Source organism: Tasmannia lanceolata, unplaced genomic scaffold (assembly GCF_043159265.1).
Source record: "Tasmannia lanceolata isolate RefF3 unplaced genomic scaffold, GAP_Taslan_0.1 ptg000008l, whole genome shotgun sequence".
In the NCBI taxonomy this organism is placed as follows: domain Eukaryota; kingdom Viridiplantae; phylum Streptophyta; class Magnoliopsida; order Canellales; family Winteraceae; genus Tasmannia; species Tasmannia lanceolata.
The window spans coordinates 64,049,684-64,064,685 of NW_027518685.1; the positions used below are offsets into that span (position 1 = coordinate 64,049,684).

The 15,002-nt window shown below is 41.2% G+C and overlaps 1 protein-coding gene across 7 annotated transcripts in view; it reads right to left on the reverse strand.

The window, feature by feature from the left end:
• Nucleotides 1-2,022: 2,022 nt before the first annotated feature.
• The window catches only part of LOC143885458 (protein GIGANTEA-like), a 66,865-nt gene continuing 53,885 nt past the window's right edge, over nucleotides 2,023-15,002 (reverse strand). For 6 of the 7 annotated variants that reach the window (XM_077389651.1, XM_077389655.1, XM_077389652.1 and 3 more), the window contains 5 exons: nucleotides 12,313-12,561; nucleotides 7,159-7,227; nucleotides 6,835-7,053; nucleotides 2,910-2,996; nucleotides 2,023-2,581 (listed from right to left, as the gene is read on the reverse strand). In XM_077389651.1, coding sequence (XP_077245766.1) covers nucleotides 2,279-2,581; nucleotides 2,910-2,996; nucleotides 6,835-7,053; nucleotides 7,159-7,227; nucleotides 12,313-12,561 — 927 coding nt within the window. In that variant the 3' untranslated portion in view covers nucleotides 2,023-2,278. The remainder of the gene's footprint in view (nucleotides 2,582-2,909; nucleotides 2,997-6,834; nucleotides 7,054-7,158; nucleotides 7,228-12,312; nucleotides 12,562-15,002) is intronic. The other variant, XM_077389653.1, reaches the window with a different exon arrangement.

A 15,002-nucleotide genomic window follows, 5' to 3' on the forward strand; every position in this document is an offset into this window, starting at 1 on the left:
TTTTAACACTAAAGAACCCATATTTAGCAATCAAAACCACTATTTATAAACTAAGAACCACTACTTAGCACTCAAAAACACTAAGAACCACTATTTAAACACTAAGAACCGCTATTTAACACGCCCAAGCACTGTTTTAACCCTAAAGAACCACTATTTAACACTAAGAACCGCCATTTAGTTAATTAGAACCACTATTTAACACTCCCAACTACTATTTTAATAATAAATAACCACTATTTAACACAAAGAACCACTATTTTACACTCCAAACTATTATTTGAAAGTTAAGAACCACTTTTTAGCACTCAAAACCACTATTTGAACACTAAGAACCACTATTTAGCTAATTAGAATCCCTATTTAACACTCCCAAGCACTGTTTAACACTAAAAAATCACTATTTAACATAAAGAACCACTGTTTTAGCACTAAAGAACGACTATTTAGCACTCCAAACCACTGATAGTTAGACCCACTATTTAACACTCCCAAGCACTGTTTTAACATTAGGGAACCACTATTTCAACAATAAGAACCACTATTTAGCACTACAAACATCTATTTTCAAAGAACAAAGTTAAGAGGGAGAGAATACCTTAAATTTGATGCCAAATGGAACAAAAACCCCTTCCTACGTGGAATAAAGCATGCAAATGAGAAGATGTTGAAGGCGGCAAAAAGTACAAATGAGTTTGATGCCAAATGCAAGAAGACACTAAAATGGGTTTTCCATGGGACTTTGAGAAGATGAGCAATACAAGGTTTTTAAACTATGGCTTTGAGAAGAGATTCAAGAACGTAGTATAAATGGGTTTGATGCCAAATGAAAGAACATACTAAAATGGGCACACTAAAATGGGTTTTTCATACCACCATGAGAAAATGAGCAATACAAGGTTTTTGCCTTTGAGAAGAGATTTGAGAAGAGATTGAAGAAGGTAAAAAGTAAGCAATCATTACAGCATGGTAAAAATGTGACTTTTGCATAAGGGATGATTAGATGGGGAAAGTCAAAAGGGAGGAGGGTATTCTTGTCATGAAATAGGCTAAGTTTTCCCCCTCCTCCCTTATTTTGTATTTTAGAAACAGCCCCCTTTTCAGACAATTTCAAGCAAAAAGTACATTTTTCTATCATTTTCCCTTAGATTTAATGTTTGTTTATATTGGCACTTGGGTCACTAAAGAAGGTAACTATAGTATCAAAATCAATTAAATACGGGTACCCGAATGGTTTCAATATGGGTATCAAGCCCATATTCATTTTTTTATGAGGGTATCCCCACCCCAATTTTTTGGGCCAGACCATTCCTTGTGAACCACGTGCGCCTGCCAACCAGCGACACCCATACGGGTTACGGATGTTCATTTCTTAGGTTGGATTCGGTACTCAAATGTATTATTAAAAATTCACTTGGGTTGGAATTGGGTTGAGCTTCTTGAGCCCCCTAACCAGTTGTGTTTAGGCACAAGTGAACTTTCCTAGTGAATTTCTAATCCAGGCATGATTGATCAAGGGCCTAGATCATCCAGATCAAGGTGTTCTCAATGGCATTTGGCCACACTTTCTGTGACCAAAAGGTTTGAGGTGAGCAAAAAGAAAGGAAGATTATTTGTGATCAAAACATTAATGTCCCCACCTGACCCTCAGGCTCAAAATGTAAATTCCCTGTCTTCAACCTTGTTTGTTACGGCATTCAATCCCCTTCCCTGCTGCTGTATTTTGGGAAACTAAGCTTCATAGACAAATGGGATTAGTAGGAACTCCATCACTGAGATTGACTGAAGGGACAAGACGAATATGTTAATATCAGATGAGATGATTTTTGGGGTTTATTGACTACTCCAATTGGGCTTGATAAGAACAAGAAAAAGGAACTTTTAATTTACCATTGAAATGGAAAGAGAGCTTTCCTATAGTTGTGTTTTGATACTTCTTTAATGGGTCTTTTTCACCATGAATGACCCAAAGATTTCCTTCACAAACACGAGAAAAAGGAGTTAGTTTCTGCCATGAGCCGATAGGGAAAGCAAGCTTTCGTTTCATCCATGTGAGACGGATTAGACTCTCGCTGATAGCTGTTGATTTGGCCTATCTACATTCTTCAAATCAAACCATGTGTGTTAAAAATAAAACAGATTCTATGTTTTTCCATATGAAATACACTAATATAAACATAACCTGGTGTGAAACATCCTCAGATTAGCCACTCATGATCAGATCAGCAACATCAAGACTTTGGAAAAAAGGCTAATTCTATAGCTGTCTGAAGAAATCTCAAAAGGAAAATGTATAGCCTAGTTCTTTGGAAGCAGCCTCAAGGTATGCAAGTGTTAATCCAGCTGCACACCTACTGCGAGCTTCCCATGTTAAGCACTTCTCAATGTCTCCATGCCAGTCAGTGGTGCCAATAGTTAAGTAACAATAAGGAGGGCCATTGATACTACCCTTTACGTCCTCTTGTTTAAATTTGGTCTTGACTGAGTCAATATGCAAGATATCTCGAATAACTGATGTGCTGAAAGCACGTACATGTGCACTTGGATGAGAGAGGCAACGGGCGGTGGCTGGTAGACGACACTGCATATATGGGTGGTAAATCGTGTGAATAGAGGGTCACAGGACCATTAATGTTGAACGAGGTATTCTAAACTGAAGGGCACCCTTGCAGAAATTGGGTGAAAGGGCTCCCCCATTGGCTGCAAGAGGCGGTTATGCATTTAATGCACTCTGACTTTCAGCCGTCATAAATGCACATTTGCTCCATGCAGCCAATGGGGGCGCCTTTTCGCCCCATTTCTACAAGGGCACCCTTCAGTTTAGAATACCTCATGTTGAACTAATTTTTATCCATTTATTTATCTTTAGAGAAAGAGCAGATAAGAAGACATTAATTAAGAGATTTTACCTTTAATAGGTTTGAAAGTCCATCAGCCAAGCTGGATTCTCCCCAGTCTAACACAAGTTGAACTGCTCCGGCTGTTGCTTCCAGGAGCTGCTCATTTTTGTAGAGAGGAAATATAATCTCAGAAATGACAATCATATGGCATGTAGTCAGTACTCTATAGAACCTAATTGATGTATACTGCCTAATTTAGTAATTTTCTGAAAATTTGTTGACTAAGCACATCATTTCATACATGACAAATTTATCCACAATACTATATGCTATCAACCAGGATAAATTCCACACCCTAAGATGTATACTGCTACTGATATCCACCTATGTCACAAATATCTCTGATATTTTCATAATATAGCGAATTTAAAAAAATTGAGCAATATTTTCATTCACAGAGTTAATATCACGATATTTTTATGATATTTATACGATATTTTATATTTTTCTTAATTTATATAGTTTTATATGTTTTGAAATAAATTTAATCTATCGTTTTCCCCGATATAACCCCCCCCCCCCCCCCCCCACAACAAAAAAAAAAGAAATCTCTCTCTCTCTCTCTCTCTCTCTCTCTCTCTCTCTCTTTATATATATGAGAAAAGGGTTGCTGCGCTCGAGCACAGAAACAGGGGCGTGGGGCCATTGAGGGGGTGATCCTAAGCATTCATTTGGAAGGCCCCATCATGGATGGGGGGCCTACCAAAAATCAGCTCCATTGGATCACCACTGGGTGTCCATTTGTGGGGCCAAAAATGGACAGATACTGTTTGTCCACAAATCTGTCCATTTTTGGCCCGACAAATGGACACCCTAAGGTGATCCAATGGAGCTGATTTTTTGTGGACACCCTACCCGTGAAAGGGCCCATCAAATGAATGCTTTGGATCCCACCCAAAATGTGGCCCCACCTTGTTTCTGTGCTCGAGCGCAGCAAATGCATGCTATATATAAATAAATATATATATATATATATATATATATATCCTGAGATTTTCCCTAGCCGAGAAATTCCCGAGAACGATATTTGTGACATAGAGATATCCACAATGTTAGTAGAATAGCATCTGAGGCCTAGACAGGATCCCGGGAAAGAAATGAAAACCATAATAGCACCTGGAAGCAGTAGGGGCTGTTGGAGGGCTTTATCATTGGTCGTAACAGAGTCGAAGTGTCGCTCTTGCAATTTGCTGACGACACCATTTTGTTCTGTGCTCTTGACAGGGTGAAGATTTTAAATTTGAAGGCTTCGCTAAGATGCTATGAGCTGATTACTGGTCAACGATCAAATTTCCAGAAATCCAGCTTATTTGCTATCAATATTCCTTCCCCAGAAGCTCTCGATTTTGCAAATGTGATGGGTTACAGGTTGGAGACTCTACCTTCATCTTATCTTGGGCTCCCTTTGGGGGTTGGAAAGCCGAGAAAAGAGCTCTGCACACCTATTGTAGAAAGAATAGAAAAAAGGTTGGAAACCTAGAAAAGAAACCTTGTTTCGAAGGGTGGAAGATTGGTGTTAGTCAAGGTGGTTTTGGCTAACATACCCGTATACTATCTGTCCTTATTTAGCTGTCCGGTGAGTGTAATTTTGAGAATTGAAAAGATTCAAAGAAGATTTTTGTGGGGTGGGTCAAATAGTAAAGTGGGATAATGTTTGTGTTCCTATAAAGAATGGAGGGCTGGGGATCTGGCGATTGAAAGAGTTCAATTGTGCTCTTTTGGGCAAATGGTTATGGCGTTTTGGTGTGGAACAATCTTCGTTATGGGTAAAAGTTATTGGGAGCAAGTATGGTTTCTTACAGGGTAACTAGTGTTCAGAAGACAAGTATGGTAAGAAAGGAGGGACCATTTGGCATAATATTTTGAGGTTCAAGCAAAGTTTTGAGGCGGGAATTCGGTTTAAAGCATATATAAGAGATCGTATCAAATTTTGGTTGGACTCATGGTGTTCCGCCGAACCTTTGGCGGTGCTTTTCGGTGGCCTTGGACAAAGAAGTGAAGGTATCTGATTGCTTCGAGAGAATTCAAAATAAGGTGGTTTGGAACCCGTGTTTCAGAAGAAATTTCTTTGAGCGAGAATTACCGGTTATCTCTCAGATGCTTCAACTCATTGAAGGGTGCTATATAAAAAGAAGTGGGGTGGACAAACGGATCTGGATATGGGATTCATCTGGCTTCTTTTCCGTGAAATCCTTTTATTATCAATTGCTGCCTGCTTTTGGATCCCATATTTCTGCTGATGTTTGGAAGTTTCTTGGCCCCCCATCGGTATCTTTTTCAGTTGGGCAGTGTGTAACGGGAGGATTCAGACCATTGATTTTCTAAGAAAAAGGGGTATGTGCCTGGTGGACCATTGCTCGCTCTGTCTGGAGTATGGGGAATCGATTGACCACCTCTTTATTCATTGCAAGGTAACAAGGGAGATTTGAGGCTTCATTCTGGACAGATTTGGCATTTTTTGGGTTTTCCCAAGTTCTATAGCAGATTTATTTTCGAGTTGGGATTTTGTGCCCTGGAAGAAGAAAGGTAAGGTGCTTTGGAGGTTATGTTTAATAGTCTTGTGGGGGTCATTTGGAAGGAAAGAAACTCGAGAGTTTTCGAAGGAGCGGCAAAGTCATCGTATTGGTTATATAATATAATCATAGCGTTAGTTATTTTTTGGGTGAAAAGCATTCCTCTGTTCACTTTCGTATCAGCATTCGATATTTGAGAGGGGTGGCGCATTGTGTGCTCTGAAGGTTTGAGGAGAGAGGAGAGAGAAGAGAAGTCAGAAATGGGAAGCCCCCGCTGAAGGTTTTCTTAAATTAAATTTTGATGGGTCCTGTCTGGGTAATCCGGGTCCAGCTGGGATTGGAGGTCTTTGTAGGGACTCTCGAGGGGGGAGTATCAGGGGCTTTTGCAGGTCCAATTGGAAGAACTGATTCATCTGAAGCGGAAGTAAGGGCTGCATATCAGGGGATTAAGCGACTAAGTGATGATTCTTATGATAGGGTAATTGTGGAAGGAGATTCTTCAAATGTAATCGGTTGGTTAACGGGGAGAGTGGCTCCCCCGTGGAGATTTTTGAGTTACTTTGAGGAAATTTCTGATCTCATTGCAGAGTCATCTATGGTTTGTAAGCATGTTAGACGCGAAGCAAATGGGGAGACAGATTCCCTCGCTAGATCTGGTGTTCTCAAAGAGGGGCTGGAATGGTTCGATTTCCTTCCTCCGTGAGAAGTGTGTTATGTCTTTTTTCCTATGTGTTTTGTTGTTATTTATGTTTTCTCTCTATGTATTTCTGGTGGACCACCTCGGCTCCCCTTTTTAATATATTACCATTTCAAAAAAAAAAAGAATAGCACCTGAGGACTACCAAATAGGTAAGTATAAAATGAAAATCAATGAAGCACGGATACGGGTATAGGGTGCGGGTACGACACGATACGGGTACGTGGATACATGATTTTTTAAAAAGATAGGATACGGGTACGTTGGGGGTACGCTAAGTATAATATATTTTTATATTTTATTAAATATTTATAAAAGTAAAAAATTAAATATTTTGTTAAAGAATTCAAACAATTTAATTGGAGAACAATCAAATAAAAGTAACATCACCAAAATCTAATATTACTTCTAAGTTGTTAGGTTTTTAATTACGGGATATATATATATATATATATATATATATATATATATATATATATATATATATATATATAGATATTTTGATATATTCAACCCCCTTTTTTGTTAATTGGGACAGCCCCTCTATTGTTAATATGTAATTTTCGATTTAATTTGAACCGAGCAACCGCACCCGATACGCACCCCACACGGGTACGTGGGCCTCCGGAGAGTACCCATGCTTCTTAGATGAAAATGCTAGAAATTCAAAGATTGCATTTGTAACACGGAATTAGAGAGGAATTAATTTTCTTGAGATGTTTACCTCTAGTTGTGGTAAAGTACATGCTTCACCATCAAGAAGCATTCCATCTGTAGCACGGAGAAGAAGATCTGAAGCGCTTGCTAAAATTATCAAGGCCTCTGGGTTATCGTGATTTCTCACCAGCTCCACCATTAATTTTACGATCCTTTGATTGATTCTCCACATTTTCTGACCTTGTTCATCATCTCTAGCAATCCAGGGCTGCAAATCCCTCTCTGCCTGTATGAGGACACATGGCCACAAAAGTAACTCAGAAACTGGAGTGAAGGTAAAGAACAAAATTTTGTGACAGCATAGCATTCACTAGTCAAACAAATTTTTTACCTGAAGAAGAACCGCAGTTGTTGCTTTTGTTGGTGATGCCAACACAATGTTGCATAGGGCATCGACTACCTGGACATATTATAGAAACGTTAGTTGACTTAAATAGTATCAGAAAAGGAGAAAACAGTGGCATGGCATCTTGAAGGATAAAGGAGGATCTCACATTGTTAAATTTTTTTCTAAGATTATGGTATCTGTTCCAGATAAAGAATAAGGCGAGCAACCAATGCTCCCTATTACCTGTATATTGACTTAAAACTTGGGTTTTAAACATAGACTAAAAATTTAGTCACCCATGTTTATTGTAATTGCACTCAAGTGGATCCATCCATTAACCATTTAAATAGTTGAATTTTCATTCAGCATAACAGCCACATGCTTTCATGGCAACCTTCATAGATACTACCATTCCTTGCCCATGCTATGAGTGGAGCAAAATGGTGGGCCCAGTGATCGAAACATGACGTGTAAAATGATGGGCCGACCTTATGCATTGGTTTTGGTGGAGACAGTTGGACCCACCCTAAGAAAACATGTATGCATGGATTTGGGTGGAGATGGTTGGACCCTCCGCATCAAAACATGAGACTTAGAAAAATTGTGAGCCCCACACCTATACATGGGTTTGGGTGGAGATGGTGTGCCCCAACCATGGGTATAAACTGGTGGCCCTAGCCCATCAAAACATGAGGTATATATTATAGATGATGACTTCTGTGTGGAGTAAAGGGAGATCTCACACTGTCAAATTTATATAAGTTTAATGGTATCTATTCCATACATGGAACTTATTGGGGCTTCCATTGCTGATCGTGATACCTGTATATACAGTTATAGAGTTGGCTTTTAAATATAGAACAGAACTGACCCATATTTTTGCTATTCCAGTTGTGAGTTCCAACCATTTATCAAGTAAAATATTTCATTTGCATTCAGCTCCAATTGCAACTAATGGTCATGACAACCTTCATGAATATTTTGCAAATACTAAAATATAAATGTTGGATAAACATTTTGAAAGCATAATTTTAACAATTTTAACACACAATCGATAGGTATCTTTTATGTCCCCAAGAGTCCTAGTCTTCAATATGATTGCATAATAATAGATGAATGGAGCACCTTGCCTCTGTCGCCGCTGATATATCTACAGAGGAGTAGAAGAAGGGATCGAGGGAGTTGGTGATGTAGGACTGGGGAGAGAAATAGAAGAGGAGAAAAGAGAAGAAGAAGACAAGGAGAAGGAGAAGAATAGGGGAAGAAGGGAAGAGAGAATAGAGGAGAATGAGGAGAAGACGAAGAAGAAGAAATTTGGGAGAAACTCTCAGTCAATCTTTAGTTCATCAAAACTAAAAAACTAGCACATGAGGCCTATATATAGGCAATGGAAGTAAAATTCCATAGAAATAAATAAAAGTCCTAAAAACTTAAAAACGTGAAATAAAATCCTAGGAACTAAATAACATGGAAATTAAATCCTAGAAACCAAACATGTAAATAAATCCTAATAGACAAATATGCCTCTTCTGGGCCTACAATCTGCATCATTCTCCCCTCTTGAAAAGAACTCGTCCTCGAGTTCTAGTCCGCTTGGATCAAATATGTAGACAACCCACTCAAGTAGTAGGAGTCGTAATCCGTCGGAGGCACTCCTGATATCTAATGCCCGTGACAACCGTGAGAAGCGTCTAAAATGCCGACGGGAAAAGAGGGAAGAAATTACCTATGTAGAATCATAAGAAAACAAACCACTTTGGAGAAGTAAAATGGTTGGGAAGATAGCAACATACTCCTGGATCGCCACGATAGCTATGGGCAGTACGAATCCATGACCAGCCTCAATAAAGTCATTATCCGCTAGTATCTCATCTGGTTCAATAAAATCAAGAATAAATCCATCCACTGGAACCATATTCGGTTCAGTCATGTCAGGCTGACAATCCTCCCGATGATCATCATGTGCACTGAAATCATCTGTCTCAACCTCCACAATCATCTCGATTGGAACATCTACCGTAGAATCAATCCTGTCACTGTGCTCATGTAATGATATGGAATCGGAATCCTTTATGAACTGCTCCTGCACTGCATGCTTTGGCAATGGCTCATCAGTCACTGGACTCTTTGGCTCTATATCTTCCATCTCTGATTCTGTATCTGCCATCATGTACTCTATATCTAACATACTCTCGTGCTCAAACAACTATAATGGTCTCATCCACAATGTCAGCTGGATCATCATGCGGCTCTTCAGCAACGTTAGCAAATTCCTTCTTAGCTGAATGATTTGTCAATTTCATCTCGTCCAAGTCATGCACTATCCTTTCCAATATTGCCTGAACTTTGGCTTCTTCTCGTCGAGTGGCTTTTTCACGCATCAATCTTTTTTCATACCAATATGCTAATATTGCATAAATACCCATAAACTCATCACGGAGCTCCTCCCATCGATGCAATGGAGGCTTGCCCTCGTAACGACGCGCCATGCATATCCAGAATGATTAGGCTTGTCGTCTCGCAGTTTCTCTAGCTCGACAGATGGTTGCTGGATGATGATAGCTGTAGTACTCATGATATGCATCCATAGCATCGATCCACTATAGACATGCATCCTCATAATAGCTATAGTGAGTGAAGCGTTTCAAATATTGATCGTCGCACCCATAAAAAATATGGAACAAATGGTGGACCAATTAGGGCCGGTGTCGAAAAAAAAAAATCAACCGTCTGATTTGTTTGTCATGTCGAAAGAAACACAATGCTTTTCGCAGATCGTCGATCGGATATCGGAAAGTTGCTGATTGGATGATGGAACGCGATCGACAGCTGAGATTTCTCCTAAAACTAGGCTGAAAGTCACTGTATCTGCTGCTGAAACTGAGATGAATGTGCTCTGATGGTCGCACAGAACAACTTCCTTGTTGAAGTCACGGACAAATTCCAAACGGAAATAGCCCGGATAAGGATAGAGAAACTAGAGAGAGAGTGTGTGTGGAAGAGTAAAGAGAGAGAAAATTCTATTTCTTTTTTTTCTTTTTCTTTTTTTCAGGAGGTGGCTAAAGGTAAAAGGCGGTGGGGGTGTGGGGCGGAGGGGTGGGGGCGGGGTGGGGGGTGGCCAAGGTGAAAAAGGGAGGTCGACGAGCTTATTTTTTGTTTTCTAGTTTTTTTAAAAGTGGGTGGGGTGTCCACGACAGAAAGGGGTGTGAATTATGTGGTGAGTCATGAGTGGGAGGTGCCCAGGGAAGAACATGGGGTGTACTGAACTTTTTTTTTCCAGACTTAAGTGGTCAAGTGACCACTTAAAAGGGATGAGGGGGTGCCCAACGGAAATTTGGGGCTTGAATTTACCTTATTTATAAGGTAATGAATAACTTAAAAAGGGGGGGTGTCCAAGGGAAGAAAGGGGGATTATTTTTCATTCTCTGTTTTTCACTTGAACATAATAAGAAGAAACCCTTTTGGGTTTTCTTCTATGCGAGGAACCCTAGGGTTTCTGGTTATCTACACGCGCAGGGAGCGTCGACGGACGTGGCGGTGCAGACACAGACATAAGCTCTGGTGGTGATCGATGGCGAGGCGTGGCGGCGAGGAAGCTCAGGCTAAGAGGGGTTTGGTTTCAGACAAGAGAAGAAGGGTTGTGATGGTGGATCTGTGAAATAAGGAGAGGGATTGGTGTCGGCTGAGAATTAGAAGGCTCTTGGTTGGGCTATGGATGAGGGTGAAGTAAGGGGTTGGTTGAGGTTGGAGTTGTTAGGGGTGGAGATGGGTTTCAATACAGTTTAGGTTTTTGTTTGGGTGTGGAATAATAGAGTAGCGGCAGTTTAGGGCTGGATTTGGTGCCGCAAAACAGATTTAAGGACTGTTGGGAAATTGACTTGCCTAGAAACTTAGCGTGAAGAAAATTTCCGGCGATTTGCGGGCCTATTCTTCGAAGACTTGCCTTGGATCTTTTGCTTTGATACCAAATTTGATATAGGACCGGGGAGAGAAATAGAAGAAAGAGGAGAAAAGAGAAGAAGAGAAGAGAAGGAGAAGAATAGGGGAAGAAGAGAACATAAAGAATAGAGGAGAAAGGGGGGAAGGGGAAGAACAAGAAATTTGGAAGAAACTCTCAATCAATCTTTATTTCATGAAACTAAAAACTCTAATACATGAGCCTATGCCTATATATAAGCAATGGAAGTAAAATTCCATGGAAATAAAAAAATCCCTAAAAACTAAAAAAAAATGAAAATAAAATCCTAAAAACTAAATAACATGGAAATTAAATCCTTGAAACTAAATAACATGTAAATAAATCCTAATGGCCAAATATGCCTCTTATTGGGCCTACAATCCGCATAAGCCAGCAAAAGTGAGGAAGGAGGGGCAACGGGTCAGAGAGAACATGAAGAGAAGAGGGAGAGGTACCGGAGGGTCGGAGACAAGGGGACTGTTGTGAGCAGTAGTAAAGAAAGGCACGGTCTCAAAGAAGGTGACATCAGCTGGAACAAATAAGCATCGAAACCGAGAGCTATAACAGCGGTAACCCTTCTGGGTATGAGAGTAGCCCAGAAAGACACACCGCTCCGCTTGAGGATCCAATTTATCCTGGCCGGGTGAGAGGTTGTGAACAAAACAAACACAATTAAAGACCCATGGGGTGATGGAAAATGGATCCCCCCTGAGGGTGGAGGATGGAGAAAGGAGAAGAATCACCTAAAATAGAAGATGGGAGGTGATTAGCCAGGAAACAAGCTGTAAGGATAGCATCGCTCCAATAGGATTTTGGAACCCGCATTTGGAAGAGTATGGGCTACATCAAGAAAGTACCGTAGTTTCCTCTCGGCTACACCATTTTGCTAAGGTGTAGGCGCAAGAGGACTGATTGACAATGCCATGGTTGGATAAAAAATCAAGAAAGTCAGCTGAAAAGTACTCCTTAGCATTGTCAGTACGAAAGCATTTAATATTACAACCATATTGGTTAGTGATCTCAGCATGAAATGTGTGAAAAATATTGAAGACTTGAGAGTGATCCTTAAGTAAAAATAACCAAGTTACATGAGAGAAATCATTCACAGAAATAATAAAATATCTATATCCAGAAAGAGACGGTCCTCGAGGGACCCCATACATCCGAGTGGACCAAATCAAAAGGACGCGAGACTCTACCAGTGACTCTGGAGGAAAAGACACACATTGGTGTTTCCTAAGTTCACAAGACTTGCATTGAAACAACTGAAGAGGGCCAAAAACTACGGATGTGTGTAGAAGGCGCTGGAGAGAGGGATGACCAAGACGACAAGGCCATCGATAGGCGTCGGCGAAAGTATGCAAATTGGCACGCGAAGGGGTACAATCAAGACGGTACAGGCCATCCGTCTCACGACCCAAGCCAATTGTCCTCCCAATCAAGAGATCCTGAAACAAACAATAAGAAGGAAAAAATGTTACATAACAATTAAGATTTTTGGTAAGATGGCTGACAGAAAGTAAATTAAAAGGAGACTTAGGAACACAAAGAACGGAAAATAAATGAAGGTCAAAAGTAGGGGAAAGAGTACCAACACCAGAGATGTGAGCAGTGGTTTGATATGAGCTTAAGAATACATAATTACCAGTCAGATGGTTCGAGTCCCCGAAATCAATGATCCAAGAGCTGGAGATAGTAAATAGAGAGTCAGGCAAACCACCTGGCTGTGCAAAACCTGCGGTAGGAGGCCAGTTGCTCAACCGGAGGCGCTGAAACTCCTTATAATCTGCCCGGGAAAGAGTAAAAGTATCACTAGGTGCTATTGTTGGAATGGTGGAGGGAGGCTTCGAACAATCAGGGAGATCAACGACGGTGATATGGGTAGAGCGTGAGGGATAGAGCTCGGGATGGAAAGCATCGTAAGTATCAACATGATGGCCCTCCCGCCTACAATGAGTAGAAAATGGGCGGCCAAGTCCACTAGCACCACGGCCACCACCAAAATCGCGGCCACCACGGCCTCTGCCACGGCCAAGGGAACTACCGCCACGACTAGACCGGTCGCCACTATCAGAGGCAATAAGAGCAGATCCATCGATAGGGAGGCATGAGAGGAATCGTCCGGGAGACACTGCTGGGCACGAGAATAAACCTCTGTGAGGGAGGGAAGAGAACCGGAGCCGAGGATCTGTTGTCGTAGATGAAGGAATTCAGGGCCCAAGGTCTCGAGGATGTGGACGACAAGGAGTTCGTCCCGTTGTCGGGCCTGAGTAGCCAAGTCAGATATGCGGGCATAAAAACATCAAGCTACTGGCAAAGGGACCCAAACTGACAATAATGGGCAGAGAGGAGTGTATCGCCACGCCGGAGGCGCTTCCACCAGTTGAGTGCCTAAAGGCGCACTTAATTGCCAAGGGGTATACGTAGACATTTGTGGTTGATTATACTGAGACCACCTCTCCAATTGCCAAAATTCCTTCAGTTCGCGTGTTGCTTTCCTTGGCCATTAACCGTGGTTGGCCCCTATATCAGCTGGACGTGAAGAACGCCTTTCTTCATGGTGATCTCACTGAGGAGGTGTACATGGAGCAACCTCCTAGGTTTGTGCTTAGGGGGAGATGTCCTCAGTGTGTCGCTTGCAGAAATCTCTTTATGGCCTAAAGCAATCTCCTAGAGCATGGTTTGGGAGATTTAGTGATGCGGTTACGCAGTTTGGCATGAAACAATGTGCAGTTGCTTGGTCTTTAACCATCAGTCTGATGCCGGATATGTTCTTTAAGACCTAGCAGGTTGGTGGATCATAACCCTGATGATATAACATAATGAACGGTTCCTCTATCTCGCATGATTGGCAAAAGGGAAGGGATAAAGAATAACAAGAATAAAATGATAGAATTAGAATTGAACAACCATACATGCATGTTTTATGCATTGCATAGGGCTCCGCAATGGAATTTTATACGTGGATGACATCATCATTACTGGGGGTGACTCAGTGGGCATACAGAAGTTGAAGGCCTTCCGGTAGAAAGAGTTTTCCACCAAAGATCTGGGTCGCATGAGGTATTTCCTTGGGATTGAGGTAGCCTATTCGCACAATGGCCTTTCCCTTTCACAAGAAAGTATGTAGAGGACTTATTAGATGAGACAGGTTCTCTTGGGGTGAAATCTGCTGCTGCGCTTATGGACCCGAATGTAAAACTTCTTCCAGATGAGGGAGAATTGTTAAATGATCCTGGCAGGTACATGAGGTTGATTGGCAAGTTTACGTATCTCACAGTCACTCATTCCAAACATCTCATTTGCTTTAGGGGTAGTCAGCCAATATATGAGCTCACCACGTACCTCTCATTGGGCAGCAGTAATTCGGATTATTAGGTCCTCAAAAGGTCTTCCAAGGAGAGGCTTGTTGTTTAAGAGGCATGGCCATGAGAATATAAAAAGGTTCACTAATGCAGATTGGGCAGGATCTCCAGCAGATATGAGATCAACCACTGGATATTGTACATTTGTTGAAGGTAACTTGGTGTCATGGCGAAGCAAGAAACAAGATATCATACCTAAATCCAGTACAGAAGCTGAATACACGGCCACAACACAAATGAGAGGAGAGCTCATTTGGTTGCGCTCCCTTTTGTTAGAGATTGGTCTCGCTCCCTCCTCTCCTTCTTAGTTGTATTGTGATAATAAGGTTGTTGTTCACATTGCTACAAATCCAGCCTTTCATGAACGGACCAAACAGATTGAGGTGGACTGTCATTTCATCTATCAGATAATCCATAAGGGCGAGATATGCACATTTTTTACTCAGTCAGTGGATCAACTGGCTGATGTGTTAACCAAGCCATTATGTCGAAGCTGAGTGATATTTGTAACAAGCTAGGAATGT